Raw genomic sequence first — 13,238 nt, forward strand, 5'->3', positions numbered from 1 at the left:
GCAGCACCGTTTGCAGAATGGGATTTGTGGCGGGCTCAGCAGGGCAGAGACAGCCTGGACAATTCCTATTGGCTTTTGAAAGCCAATAGAATTAGACTCTATTCAAGAGAGTCTATTCTATTGGCTTTCAAAGCCAATAGAATAAAAGGGAGTAGCACAGCTAAGGAAAAGGGGAAAAAAATGGTGGACTGCGTTGTTTGGCGACCCCCGTGAAATGGTCGTTCGACCCCCAAATGGAGTCCCGACCCACAGGTTGAGAACCACTGCTCTATTCCAAATCACAAATTACAGTGGAAAGGTTTTTGTTTTTGTTTTGCTTCTTCTTTATGTAAGATTGCTGTAGCCATAATTATGCACTTTCCCTCTCCCACGTGTAGCATTTCCTTTGTCTTCCCAGCTTATCCCTCCTCATTGTATCTTTGCCAGCAACACATCTGCTCTCCCCATCAATCAGATAGCTGTAGCCAGCAAAAGGCCAGATAAGGTGAGTTTGGTGTGTTTTTATAGAATATACTGAAAACCTGTTGTTAAGTAAGGTGTCTTCATCTATGGTCTTCCCACAGCATATCTTAGTCTTGTTAGAAAACCAGCATTTTACTCTGATCCTGAGCTTTGATCTCTCTCATAAAGTAGAGATATTTATTTGCCCTAAATGCCTAGAGTTTGCTAGATTCCTGGTAACATTCTGTGATACAGTACTGTAGACTATAATAAATGGCTTTAAAGAAAACATTAGTCCTTGGCTTTCATTGGTAAGTAGTTTGTTCTAGCCTCCCCTAAACACATGCAGCAGCTGGCTGGAACATTTTAAAGAAGTGAAAACCTTACAACAAAATTAAGCTTAGCTTTAGACTTGGTTAACCGTGTGTAAGGGATTTGACTGTTTCCACTTTACAGTATATCGCGAGCCCAGTGTACGTGAGGATCTTAATTCTTTTCGATGTTACCTTGTATACCTCAGGTGATTGGGATGCACTACTTCTCTCCTGTTGACAAGATGCAGTTGTTAGAGATCATCACTACTGACAAGACATCCCCAGAAACAGCAGCCTCTGCTGTGGCTATTGGTCTCAAGCAAGGAAAAGTCATCATTGTGGTTAAGGTGATTGTGATTTTTATGAAAAATACAGAAGGCTTCCGGTGGGTTTATCACTTTGAATCAGAATGGCCAGGATTAAACATTTTTTTCTAAATCGCTGTATGAGTAGGCTGTGACAAGTAAAGTATCAGCCTTATTCTTCACAGGAAACTTACTGCAGATGTATAGAGAACTTTCACAAGAGTCAAAAAAGCTAATTTTATTAGAAATTATAATTACAACAATAAAAATTAATGCAAAAAAGGAAAGAATAAAGAATAGAAGCTGCAGAAAAGGGAAAAAACAAATGAAAAATAAAAATAGGCTGAAGAAAAAATATTTAAAGAAATAATTTCCCCTTTCATCAAAACAAGTGTAAACAATTTTAGTAACATCATTGTCTCTTAAAATTCAGTAAATATAGCTATTCCTTTGTTTCCCAGAACTCTGAATCTGCTGTCTTGTGGTCTTTTTTTTTTTTTTATTGAAAATTTTTAAATTTTACAAAACAATACAACCCTTCCCCAAACCCCCCCAACCCTCCCATACCCTCCCCCGACCTTCCCAGAGCTGAATATAGGCTTAATTGAAATTTTTTCAAAAAGTCTTAAAACAGGTATAAGCCATAAATAAACCTAAGTACATTAGTTAAACAAATTGTAAGATAATTAACAATAATATATATATAAAAAAACAAAAATACAGGAAAATACTAAAAAATAGGAAGAAAGAAGAAAGAAAGAAAGAAAGAAAGAAAGAAAGAAAGAAAGAAAGAAAGAAAGAAAGAAAGAAAGAAAGAAAGAAAGGTAAAATAAAAAAAAATAAGGTCAATAAAATATTTTAAATTTTAGATATAAGTTATTGAAAAGCTAAATAATATTTTTTTATATCCAACTTATGTTGTATAAAGTCTATCCATTTTTTCCATACCAAAAAATACTTCTCTTGCGATTGATCTTTCAAGAAAGCCGAAATCTTTGCCGCTGTAATTAAATTTAACATCAATATAGTCTCTTTAGTATCACAATCAGAAACAATACCTAACAAAAACAATTGTGGGGTAAATTTTACCCTTCTTCTAAAAATTCTTTGAATATTCCACCATATCTTAATCCAAAAAGCTTTTATATTTTTACATGACCACCAGATATGATAGTAAGTAGCATCAAAACATCCACATCTCCAACATTTAGGCTGTAAGTCAGGATACATACGAGACATCTTTTGTGGATCAAGGTGCCATCTATAAAACATTTTATAAAAATTCTCCCTTAAATTTTGGGCTTGTGTAAATTTAACATTCCTCACCCAAATAATTTCCCAGGTATCTAATAGAACCGGTTCATCAAAATTTTATGCCCATTTAATCATACAATCTTTAACTAATTCTGCTTCTGAGTCCAATTCTACTAACACCCCATAAAGTGATCTTCTTATAAGTAGCAGCTGTCTAGAGCATTTGTGGGTGATCTCAAGTTTTCTCTTTATCCGGAGTATTATCTACTCATCAGCTCTTCATTCCGCTGTGGTTGTCAGCTCTGCTTCTCACAGAGCTGTCTTCAGTCCACCATTTCTTCGCTGTAAAGCCAAAAAAAAGCTCAGATTTTGTGCTTTTTTTCTTAGTGGTATAAAATAACTTTTTTATATACCAATTATTTGTCTGCTTAACAACTTTAAGAGCTCTTGGAATGCTCACAAAGTCAATCTGAGGTAAAAGTTTAACCCTTTTATATTTAGATGTAGAATATCAATTATGTGCTTAAAAACAAATGTATTAATAAAAATCAAATCCATATTAGTTGGGATCTCAGCCTAAATTCCTGTTCAGCCCATATCACTGAAAAGCTGGTCTAAACTAGTCTCTTTGCCACGTGTATAGCCTCTAAATGAGAAAATACCCCATAGATGAGAAATACCCTACATAGAAGAAAATCAACATCCATTAAAGTGAATTGGTGAGGGAAGACTAGTTAGATTATTTGCTGCCTTATCTTCCTTAGCAAACCTATTTCATATTTGTATTTCTTCCTCCACAGGATGGTCCAGGATTCTATACAACTAGGTGCCTTGGTCCCATGATGGCTGAAATTATCCGTGTCCTCCAGGTCAGTACCTGTTGCAAACAGCTGGGGTTTGGGAGAGTCTTTTATGGATTGGATGGGATAATACAGCTATGTGAAAAGACACTCATCCCATTTCAAGTTCTAGTGATAATATAAAGAGTGTTTAAATTAATCAATAGCATCAAAGTTATTTGAGTCAGAAATTGAATTTGCAGGCTACATGGATTCCTTATGCCTCGTGATAATTATTGAATTCCATAATAAGAACTTATATCAGCCATCAAATATTTAAATGGTGTTTTGGGATTGCTTTGAACAGATTCAGTTTTTTCAGAATGGTCAATTCAATTCAAATCTAAATGTAGAAAAGTGGCAGGACTTGAAACAAGTAGTTAATGCTAGAAAAACCTCAAGTATGAGCTGAGACAGTTCAGCATAGAGGAATGCACTAATATGCAGGACTGTAATAAGTATTTGGTTGCAATTGCTTTAATTTCTGGAAGTACAACCAATTAATATAAGAGGTAATTAGGTTTTCAGACTAGCAAATCATAAATTGATTGTTTATATATAAATGATACCAACATCAAAATTTGATGTATAGTATTTGTTCATTCAGACTATCACAGGAAATTGACAAGATTCAGTAGAAAAATACAGTCAAAAAAGGAACCAAATACTTTTTTACAGAATTGCATATAATTAGATGGATAAGCTCAGGTTCATTAGTTTTACTATTGTGGCTTTTAAAAAATAGCATTATATCCACCAAGTGAAACTGGGACAAAATAGGCAACACTAACCATTTATAGTCTTTTCATAAATTATAACCTGGTTCATCCAATAACAAATCAGTGTTAAGAGTTATGATGATTAGGAACTCTATGTTTACTCACTATAATTTGAGAGGGAGGAGGCAAACAGTCTTGCTCATATTGTTAATTAGTTGAGTCAGAAATTGCTGATTATTGTAGATTATTGAACAATCTATCGCCAGAATTAGATCTTCTTTCACTCAAAGCATTTTCTTTTTCAACTGCGTCTTCTGCAGGAAGGTGTTGATCCTAAGAAAGTGGATTCCCTTTCTACTAGTTTTGGCTTCCCTGTTGGAGCTGCTACTTTGATTGATGAAGTTGGGGTCGATGTGGCCACTCATGTAGCTGAAGATCTTGGCAAAGCTTTTGGTGACCGATTCAAAGGGGGGGATGTGGAGCTATTGAAAGCCATGGTAAACAAGGGCTTTTTAGGTAAGAGTTGCAAGCTGAGCAATTCCCCACAGTTCAGTCTTATGTACCAGCATCAGTTGTTCTTCACTTGTTCTTTGGTTGTTTCTGTTGGTTTCCAAGTACCTCGTGCCAGTGGAGGGACATGGCTGTGGATGGTTGTCTGTGAGATGGTTTGTTCCCTTTAAGCCTCTTTTCAAGTCCAGCTACCACTCATTCTGCTCCTGTATATTTTGGTTTTTTTCATGGAAAATAATTATAAACAGCTTTGTGAGCCAGTCATATATAGTATAGGTAGTCCTTCATTTATAGCAGTTTGTTTACTGTCCATTCAAAATTACAATGGCACTGAGAAAATGTGACTTATGACTGTTTTTCACCCTTACCATTTCTGCATCCCCATGGTCACATGATCAAAATTTAGATGCTTGGCAACTGACTCATATTTATGACAGTTGCAGTGCCCCTGGGACATGTGATCACCTCTTGCGACATTCCGGCAAGCAAAGTCAATGAGGGAAGCCACCTTCACTTAACAACCGTGTTACTAACTTAATGAAGTGATTCACCTAACAACTGTGGCAAGAAAGGTTGTAAAATTGGGCAAAACTCAACTGCCTTAGCAACAGAGATTTTGGGCTCACTTGTGGTTGTAAGCCGAGGACTACCTGCAAAGAATGATATGACAGGACACTGTCACTTTTCCCCTATTACAGTGGTGGCGAACCTATGGCAAGGGTGCCAGAGGCGGCACTCAGAGCCCTCTCTGTGGGCATGCATGCTGTCGCCCCAGTCCTAGGCCTTCAGCTGGATTTTATAAAACCTTTTCACTTTAGGCCTCCGCCGCTGTGTGCAAAAAAAAAAAAGGTTCAATCAATGAGTCAATTTCAACTTCTCGCGGGAAAAAAAAATCTTGCAAAGTTGGAATTGATTGATTGAACTTTTTAGTCCCACCCAGTCTGCCATTACCACAGCAGCCACGCCCAGCCAATGGGCCACACCCACCCAGCACCAGACGATGCATAAGTGGTTTTGGGTTGCAGTTTGGGCACTCGGTCTCTAAAAGGTTCGCCATCACTGCCCTATTACTTCCTTCTACATGAAGAAATCTGCTGGATCTCAGCTTTCTGAAATCAGTTTGAAAACAAAGAGTAGCCCCCGGAAAGAGGGTTTATCTGTCAGATCCAGTCTTTCCCCCATTTTAAGCCCTATTTCCTCATAGTAACTTGATATCTGCTGCGTTGGTCTGTATCACTACTGGGAAAGTGGTGACTATGGATGATGAGCATTAGAGCTGGTCCCAATCTCTGGTTCATTTCTTTATTCTAAAAATAATGTTTCTCCACCTTGGCCACTTTAAGATAGGTTGATGTCAACTCCCAGAATTCCCCAACCAGCAAGCCCTTCCATCCTGAAATTGCCAAGGTGGAGAAACACTGTTCTAAAAGTAATTTGGGATATGGCTGAGTAAACGGGTTTCCAGTGACTTGGTTATCCCAGATATTCTGCTTTTGTTATTGTTAGGACAGTTACTACCATAGAGACCAATGCATGAGTTAAGTCACTTATTCAGCCTGTCAGAGCTGGGTGTCTGCATGGACTTCAGGTTTTGTAGACATGATGCGGTAGAATTACTGTTCCTGCTATTGTTGGTCACAACAGTTTTTCTTAATTATTGTAAATTTGAACAGTTGCTACACAAGGCAGTCAGTGTATGCCTTTTAGATTTTTAGAGGAAAATGGTCACTACATTTTAGAATAGAAGAATATTTTCCCCACTCCCTACTCCATTCTTCTTTCCACAAGCTAGAGCATCTTTTTGAACTTTCCTGTATTTTTTTGGTCAATGTTTGCCATTTTTTATATTAAGTGTATCCTCACTACCCTCTTATCTTTCATTCGACAGGCCGCAAAGGAGGAAAAGGCTTTTATATTTACAAGCAAGGTGTAAAGAATCGGGAGCTCAACACTGGAATGAATGAAATTCTAGAGAAATTCAAAGTCGTTGCCAACCCAGAGGTGTAAGTGGGAAAAGAGAGGTTTCCTAAATAGATGCAGTATTCCAGAACATTGGCTTTACTTATTCCCTGCTCAGATGTAAATACATTAACAGCTGTCATATGGAATCAGAACATTACCCATTTAGCACAATTTATTTTACTCTAACTAGCAATATTTCAGATAGATGGAGCTTTTCCCCAAATTTGCTGTCAGAAATCCTTACACATCTGCACACAGAACATCCTAGAATTGACCTGAGAGCATCTGCATGGAAAAGCATTGAAAGCCTAGTCCAGTGCTGGTGAACCTATGGCACACGTGCCAGAGGTGGCACTCAGAGCCCTCTCTGTGGGCACGTGTGCCGTTGCCACAGCAGAGTTTGCCAGAGTAGTGAGCACATGGCGTTGGAAGTGACAGGGCAGGAAGTGAGCGAGCAAGTGGCGTTGCCCCCCCCCAGGATGCCCTGGAGATGGTGAGGGACTGGCCCCGGCCACGCTCACTCAGTCTGCCGTGACCACTGCAGCCATGCCCACCCAGTGGGACACCCCCCCCCCCCCGAGGGCACCACAATGCTGATGCAGCGCAGGCACTTTGCGATAAATAAGTGGGTTTTGGGTTGCAGTTTGGGCACTCAGTCTCTAAAAGGTTCGCCATCACTGGCCTAGTCCCATAAATCCTTATATGAAACCATGTTGGTTTTCCCCCAAGTATTGCAAACTTATATTTTCAATTGGATCCTAGTCTGCTTTCAACCTGCCCCCCCTTCTGCAAAATACAAAAAAATAGGCTTTTGTTATCACCTGTTTTCTGAAATCCATTTAAATGAAGATTGCTGAGACTTGTCAGCTCTGCCACTGGATAATAGTCCCCTCCCTTCCATGTCACTGTTTCAGCTGCTGTGTTTCTAAACTATCCATGAGGGTGGATAATGAATTACTGCTTCTCTTCCCAGGTCCACAGAGAAAGATATCCAAATGCGGTTGGTGACCAGGTTTGTGAATGAAGCCATTTTGACCTTACAAGAGGGCATCCTCAGCAATCCTGTGGAGGGAGACATTGGAGCTGTATTTGGACTGGGCTTCCCACCGTGCCTGGGAGGTGAGAGTTGTCAAATTAATCAATGTCTTTTATATAGCCAAAGGGTTGGAAACAATGTTAATAATGGAAAAATCTTACAAGTAGCTTTTGAAGTGATAGTAATTTGGCTTGCATTTTTTCAATTGGTAATGTAGAATTGGCAGCAGGATTGCCTTGTTCCACAGTATAACTCCTTCCACAAGGAAATACTTCTTGAGCTCTTGCAAATAGGCATTAAATAGTCAAAACACGGACATATTTCTTAGCAGCAGCAATTTTAGCAACCCTACAGTGTTCTTGAGGATTACCAGGAACCGGCAATAGTTGAACTGTGGTTCCAGGGATAAGTACAGGCATCCTGAAGTCCTCTGAATGTGTTGAATTGCATTTCCCACCATTTCATAGCATTCATTTTGCTGTGTAAAGTTGTCTGTGGTTCCAGAGTTTGTAAGATCCAGTGGAACTTGATTGTCCACACTGTTATATAGTTAGTGTATCCACTCATTATTCGCCTTGCAAATTATTTTTTATCAGATACCTACAGATACATTAATACTTGTAATCAAGGTATAATGGCAATCAAGGCCAGCATTATGAAATAATTTTGGCATAAAGACCACATTGTTTAGGAAGTCTCACCTTCTCTTCCTCCTGTGAATGTTGTGGCAGGCCCCTTCCAATATGCAGACCACTTTGGGGCCCAGCAGCTCGTGGACTGCATGAAGAAGTATGAAGATGTCTATGGGAGTCAATTCACACCGTGCCAGTTGCTGCTTGACCATGCCAAGGATTCCAGCAAGAAATTTCACAAGAGAACTGCCTGAATTGGCATCTGCTAACCAAAAAGAAAAGGGGAAGACCTACAAGAGATCTTCGTATCGGAGGGCTGTGGGTTTTAACTCTTTTAAGTGCCTTAGTTATTCAGGCACTACTTCTTCCTGACCCACCTCTCATCAGGCTGAATGTTAATTTCCCCATTATTACGAGAAAGAATGGGGAGATTTCTGCTCAAAGTATAGTACTTTTCAGGCCCATTGCAAGGAACTACTCATCAGAAAGCAGATGTAGCTTGCAAAAAATTCATAAGAATAAATTCTAGTGTATTGATCTATACATCATTTTGTCATTCATTCAGAGTTAGAACTGCTACTAAAATGTTGAATAACTGAAACAGTTCAGTTGAGGCTGAAACCTCTGGGATTCTGTACTCTGATAAGGTTAGTTTATCAAAGGTTATTTGAAGATCTCCAGGACATTCTGGAGAGCCTACCACTGGTATAAGCCAATAAATCTGAGAATGCAGGGATTTTCAGGATAGAATTGGGATCTTGCTAGTACTAGAGTTCATGTACTATATCCAGGACTAAACACAAATTACGCAAGATTTGCACCAAATATATACATACATCAAAGCAAAAACATGCTGTGTAAAAATAAGTAAACAAGCAAAATATATTCAGTGGGCATGCATTAGCTCACAAAATAATACATTTCTGTTCATCACATTCCTCTAGGATCTCCTTAACAAATTTTCTTTTTCTTATGCATAAACACAAGGTTTAAAATTCTGCTATTTTTATTTTTCAGAAATGCTTTGAAGTGTAGAGCTATTCTTGACAATATTGTGTTGGAGGCAGTATAATTAAATTCAGTGGGGAGAGCTGGTAGCTTGAGGGCATCAATAGCAGCTGGGGTATATTGGCAAACCATTTTGAAGACATTTAAGTTAAGTAAATGAATGGAAATTGCCCAAGGATTTTTACTGAGACTAGAACTTCCTAACTTACACAAAAACGATCTAGGTTGGAGGCGAGTTATTGTAGAAAATTTTTAAAAGGTTTGGGGGCACTGCTAAGAGCTCCAAAAGCATCCAAATTAGGACAATCAGCATTACAACCCAAAAGTAATTCCATGTATGGAAATAAACAATCAAAATACTGAAGCAGATGAAGGCATCTTTCTCCAGCCAGATGCTTTAAATAAAACAAATCAGCCTTTAAGGGATGGGGATCCAGCACACTTTGGCTTATTTTATAAGTTGCCAGTTGGGGGGGGGGGGAGAAGGAGCCTATCTTTTCAGTATCAGTTGCTGGGGAACATAAGCAGGAGTGCAGTTGTATGTTAACTTACTTGAAAGCTTCCTTGAGGTTACCTCATTGTATGAAGACATTTAGACAGGAGAGGCTCATAATCTGATGTAGCACGATTGCTTTGGTTTGTTCTCTTCCCATCTTTATTGAAAGTAGCTGATAACTCTAGTTGCTATTCTATAACCAGGGGTCCCCAACCCAACCACGGACCACTACCAGGCTTTGAGCCATTCGGAATTGGGCTGCGTAAATGGTGGTTGAGCATGTGCAGATCCCCATTTGCATGAATAGCAGCTGAGCATATGCGCCCTCCATTTGCGTGAGAGGCGGGTGTGTGTGCCCACCACTCACGTGGAACCATTCCTCCCCCCACCAAGCCACAAAGCCGGAAAGCTTTGGGAACTCTGCTAAAACAGATATTCAGTTTGTTTCTGAACAACAGATTCTAGGCACACATTTTTAAATAAATGTTTATTTGATTATTGCAGTACTAAAAGTAGAAATGAATACATTGAACTCCTCTAGGCTTAAATCATTTAGCCTCATTTTCAGCTAAAAACAATTGTGAAAGTAAGTTGTGGTTGTCTTAGGAAACAGGCAGTTGCTGCTGAAATGTGGAAAACTCGACTGTAGTAGGCAGGCAATTACAGAATTAAATTGCCAAGAGAAAAGAGGAAGATTAGTAAAATGCCTAAAGATTTACAGGTTGGGTTTTTAAAAAACCACCAACTGTCTATACATTATACTAAGGTGCAGTAAATAACTACCACCACCACCATTCCTCCCCCCCCCCAAAAAAATCACATAGACATCTGGTTAAGAATAGTAGAAACAAATTATACGAAACTGTCAGTGGGTGCTACAGAATTTCTGCATAGACAAAACTGTAGGCTGCCCAAATATTCCACAATTTTAGTGCAGAAACATGAAATTTAAGCAGCACACAGTTATTACGGTTTTAGCCCTTACAGCAGTGCAAAGGTGCATAAAAAGTTCAAGTTTAGGAAGGTGGCTTTATGCAGTGTCAGTGTTCTGGGTAAAAACAGCAGAATCATCAAGCTTTTATTACCCTGCAGCCCTTTGAATTGCAGATGGGTGGACACCACTGTCAGCATACACACTGATTTTGCACAATTAGCACTTCTAAATTACTCTAAAATCCTTCTTTTAAGCCCATTGATTTTCTACATGCAGGATACTTCCTCCAGCATTTCAGTACAACGCTGAAATTAGCCTGCATGTGGAAGTGGGGCTCTAAGCAACGCTGTAAAATATAAATTGACACACTGACATTTTAATCTAGACCCCAGATTAAGGATCGGGGTTTCTAGGGCAGAGATTGCCAGGTGAGTTCTATCCAAATCTCTTTCAGCTATAAAGTATAGCATTGCCTACATTTCATTCCAAACGTTTTAAGTATAAAACCTTGTGAAGGCAGTTGGGGGGAAAATGCAGATACACCCCCCTCTTTTTGTGTGTGTTGCTGCTACTTTCTTTCCATATCAAGAGTCCCCCTCAAACTGATTGCCCCCAAACAATCATAAAGATACATATGAACTACTTGTCCCTTACTAAAACAAAACAAAACAAAAACCCCTCCAAGCTAATGTTACGTGAAACAGTCAGAAGATGAATAGGAATGTTATCCCAGGAAAAGTAGGCAACTTGGCTCTGGTGATTCTGAGACTTGGCCAGAAAAGGAACATGTAACCCTCTTCCCACAAATTGGCTATGCTGCTTTCCTCCTCTTCTACACCATCGACCCAAGAATTACGTAAGGCAATAACTCTCCTTGCTAATCTTGGCACAAAGACAATCAATAGTAACCCATCATAAAGTATCATTCATGTGCAACTATTTTGCTCTGATTTCTACTTTGCCCATTTCCGTAAAAGGAAATGTGCAACCTCCTGCCAATTCCTTGCATTGGTTTGTGGTTAAAACTGACATAATCAAAATCCTGTGTTGCTCTTGGGTTCATGTCCTCCTGCTATCATTTCTGAGATAGCGGTATCTGCTTTGGCCTCTCTCCTAGTTTTATACTTAGGGGACAGCCTGAATCTAACTCCTGCAATCCACAGAGAAAATTTCTCTCACCAATCTAGATTTTGGGCCTCCAGCCTTTGATGAACTGCATTATTTTTTTGACTTGAAGTTTGGTTAGATGAAAATCCTCAGATAAGATCTCCTCAGTGAGTTGTACAAAGATACTACCATCAATGCGTTCCCGGGCAAAGAAGCTGACCACATCCTCAGAGAGGCCGATGAAGCGCAAGCACCTTGATACCTCCTCTAGTGACAGCGCTGATAAATCACCAGGAGGCTGCCAGGGTGAACCATCCCCATTGAGACGGGCAGGAGGTGCCTCAATGACCCCCTGAGCCAGATAAAGGTGGGTGATGCCAGCTTCGGAGCCATGAACAATGGTGGATGACAAAGGGGCTACTGACGTCCGAATGACAATATTTTCAGCCGTGTCAAAGGGTTTCAATGAGCGAGATGGTGGTGCAGGGCTACGGTGCCCCTCTGGGGAGGAAGTGCCTTCAAAGAGATCAAAAGTGTCTATGGAAGAGGCAGCTGTCTTCTGCCAATCAAGAGATTCTAGCCAGTCTGAGGAGCAAGAGGAAGCTGGACTGGAAGAATATGCTGGATTGGTAAAGGGGTTAAGAGCACCAAAGGGAGCAAAGCGTTTCTGTGGAGGAGGAGGTTTCAGGCGAGGGCAGCTATGGTAGCTCTTGATGGCGTTGGCATCACTGCTCCCCAGCAGAGGAGTGGATCTCCCAGTGGCCACACTTGAGCCTGGATCATTACATGGCCAAGGGTCAGACCAGGAAGACATCGGAGCAGGTGGGGGCTGAGATGGCAGTTGTGTTTGAGGGCTGGCCAACTGCCGACTTGTGGACTCTCCAACTTTGCAGTCACTCCATGTGCAGGGATAGCAGTACAAGGAGTAAGAGTCTGGAGACGGGGAGCAGCTACCGCTTCGTGGTCTTGACCTGGCAGGCAAAGAAAATGAACAGTATCAGAGCTAGCTCAAGTGAAATGGGATTTGGAGCTCTCTGATCACAAGTCTGGAGCAGGTTAGTATCTTAAAACCATAGTGAACAAATCCAGCAACATCTAAAGTACCTCTAAAGTTTTTCCAATGCATTGTTCCCACTTCCTTAATTTGAAAAATCTTGTGCTCACTACTCGAAAGACATTCTTGCCTGACAACAAAGAAGGCTAAGAGACATTTCATGCACACTGAACATGCAGTTTCCATAAATAGATTTAAGCATATACAAATCTCTTGAAAATTAAAATTACCATAATTCATCCAATATTACTTGTTATTAAAAAGGCATTGCTGTCATTTTCATTCAACCTCCCCAACTTCTAACTCTGGAAGTTTCTTCCCAATCAACTATATTGTTAGGTAAAATATAAATGCCAAGGGCCAATGAGAAAACCAGCTGTACTATCCCTTTTCATTATTTTTCTGAGACTGATAGAAAGTTCAAAGTGCCACCTCCATTGGGAATAAGAGGTCAATGTTTTTACAAACATTTTTGGAGAATCCAAATACATAGTCCAAAACAATAGAGAGGCATAGCTGCTTTTACCAAATCCATGCTTTTCTTCCACAGAAAGATACTTCGCTTTATGTGCCTGATACTGTTCCATAATATTGTACATTTTAGGATATTTGCTTAGGAAAAAAAAG

At 39.8% G+C, this 13,238-nt stretch overlaps 2 protein-coding genes across 7 annotated transcripts in view; one reads left to right on the forward strand and one right to left on the reverse strand.

The window, feature by feature from the left end:
- HADHA (hydroxyacyl-CoA dehydrogenase trifunctional multienzyme complex subunit alpha) overlaps positions 1-8,555 on the forward strand; it is a 32,356-nt gene extending 23,801 nt beyond the window's left edge. For all 4 annotated transcript variants that reach the window (XM_039346047.1, XM_039346048.1, XM_039346049.1 and 1 more), the window contains 7 exons: positions 398-484; positions 962-1,102; positions 3,115-3,183; positions 4,193-4,388; positions 6,271-6,385; positions 7,318-7,463; positions 8,112-8,555. In XM_039346047.1, the coding sequence (XP_039201981.1) occupies positions 398-484; positions 962-1,102; positions 3,115-3,183; positions 4,193-4,388; positions 6,271-6,385; positions 7,318-7,463; positions 8,112-8,266 (909 nt within the window). In that variant the 3' untranslated portion in view covers positions 8,267-8,555. The remainder of the gene's footprint in view (positions 1-397; positions 485-961; positions 1,103-3,114; positions 3,184-4,192; positions 4,389-6,270; positions 6,386-7,317; positions 7,464-8,111) is intronic.
- A 1,039-nt stretch (positions 8,556-9,594) lies between these two features.
- Positions 9,595-13,238, reverse strand: part of GAREM2 (GRB2 associated regulator of MAPK1 subtype 2) — a 34,346-nt gene continuing 30,702 nt past the window's right edge. For all 3 annotated transcript variants that reach the window (XM_039346052.1, XM_039346054.1, XM_039346053.1), the window contains one exon: positions 9,595-12,528. In XM_039346052.1, the coding sequence (XP_039201986.1) occupies positions 11,634-12,528 (895 nt within the window). In that variant the 3' untranslated portion in view covers positions 9,595-11,633. The remainder of the gene's footprint in view (positions 12,529-13,238) is intronic.

Source organism: Crotalus tigris, unplaced genomic scaffold (genome assembly GCF_016545835.1).
Source record: "Crotalus tigris isolate CLP2741 ecotype Arizona unplaced genomic scaffold, ASM1654583v1 scf7180000017987.690289119674:8195010, whole genome shotgun sequence".
Taxonomy (NCBI): Eukaryota; Metazoa; Chordata; class Lepidosauria; order Squamata; family Viperidae; genus Crotalus; species Crotalus tigris.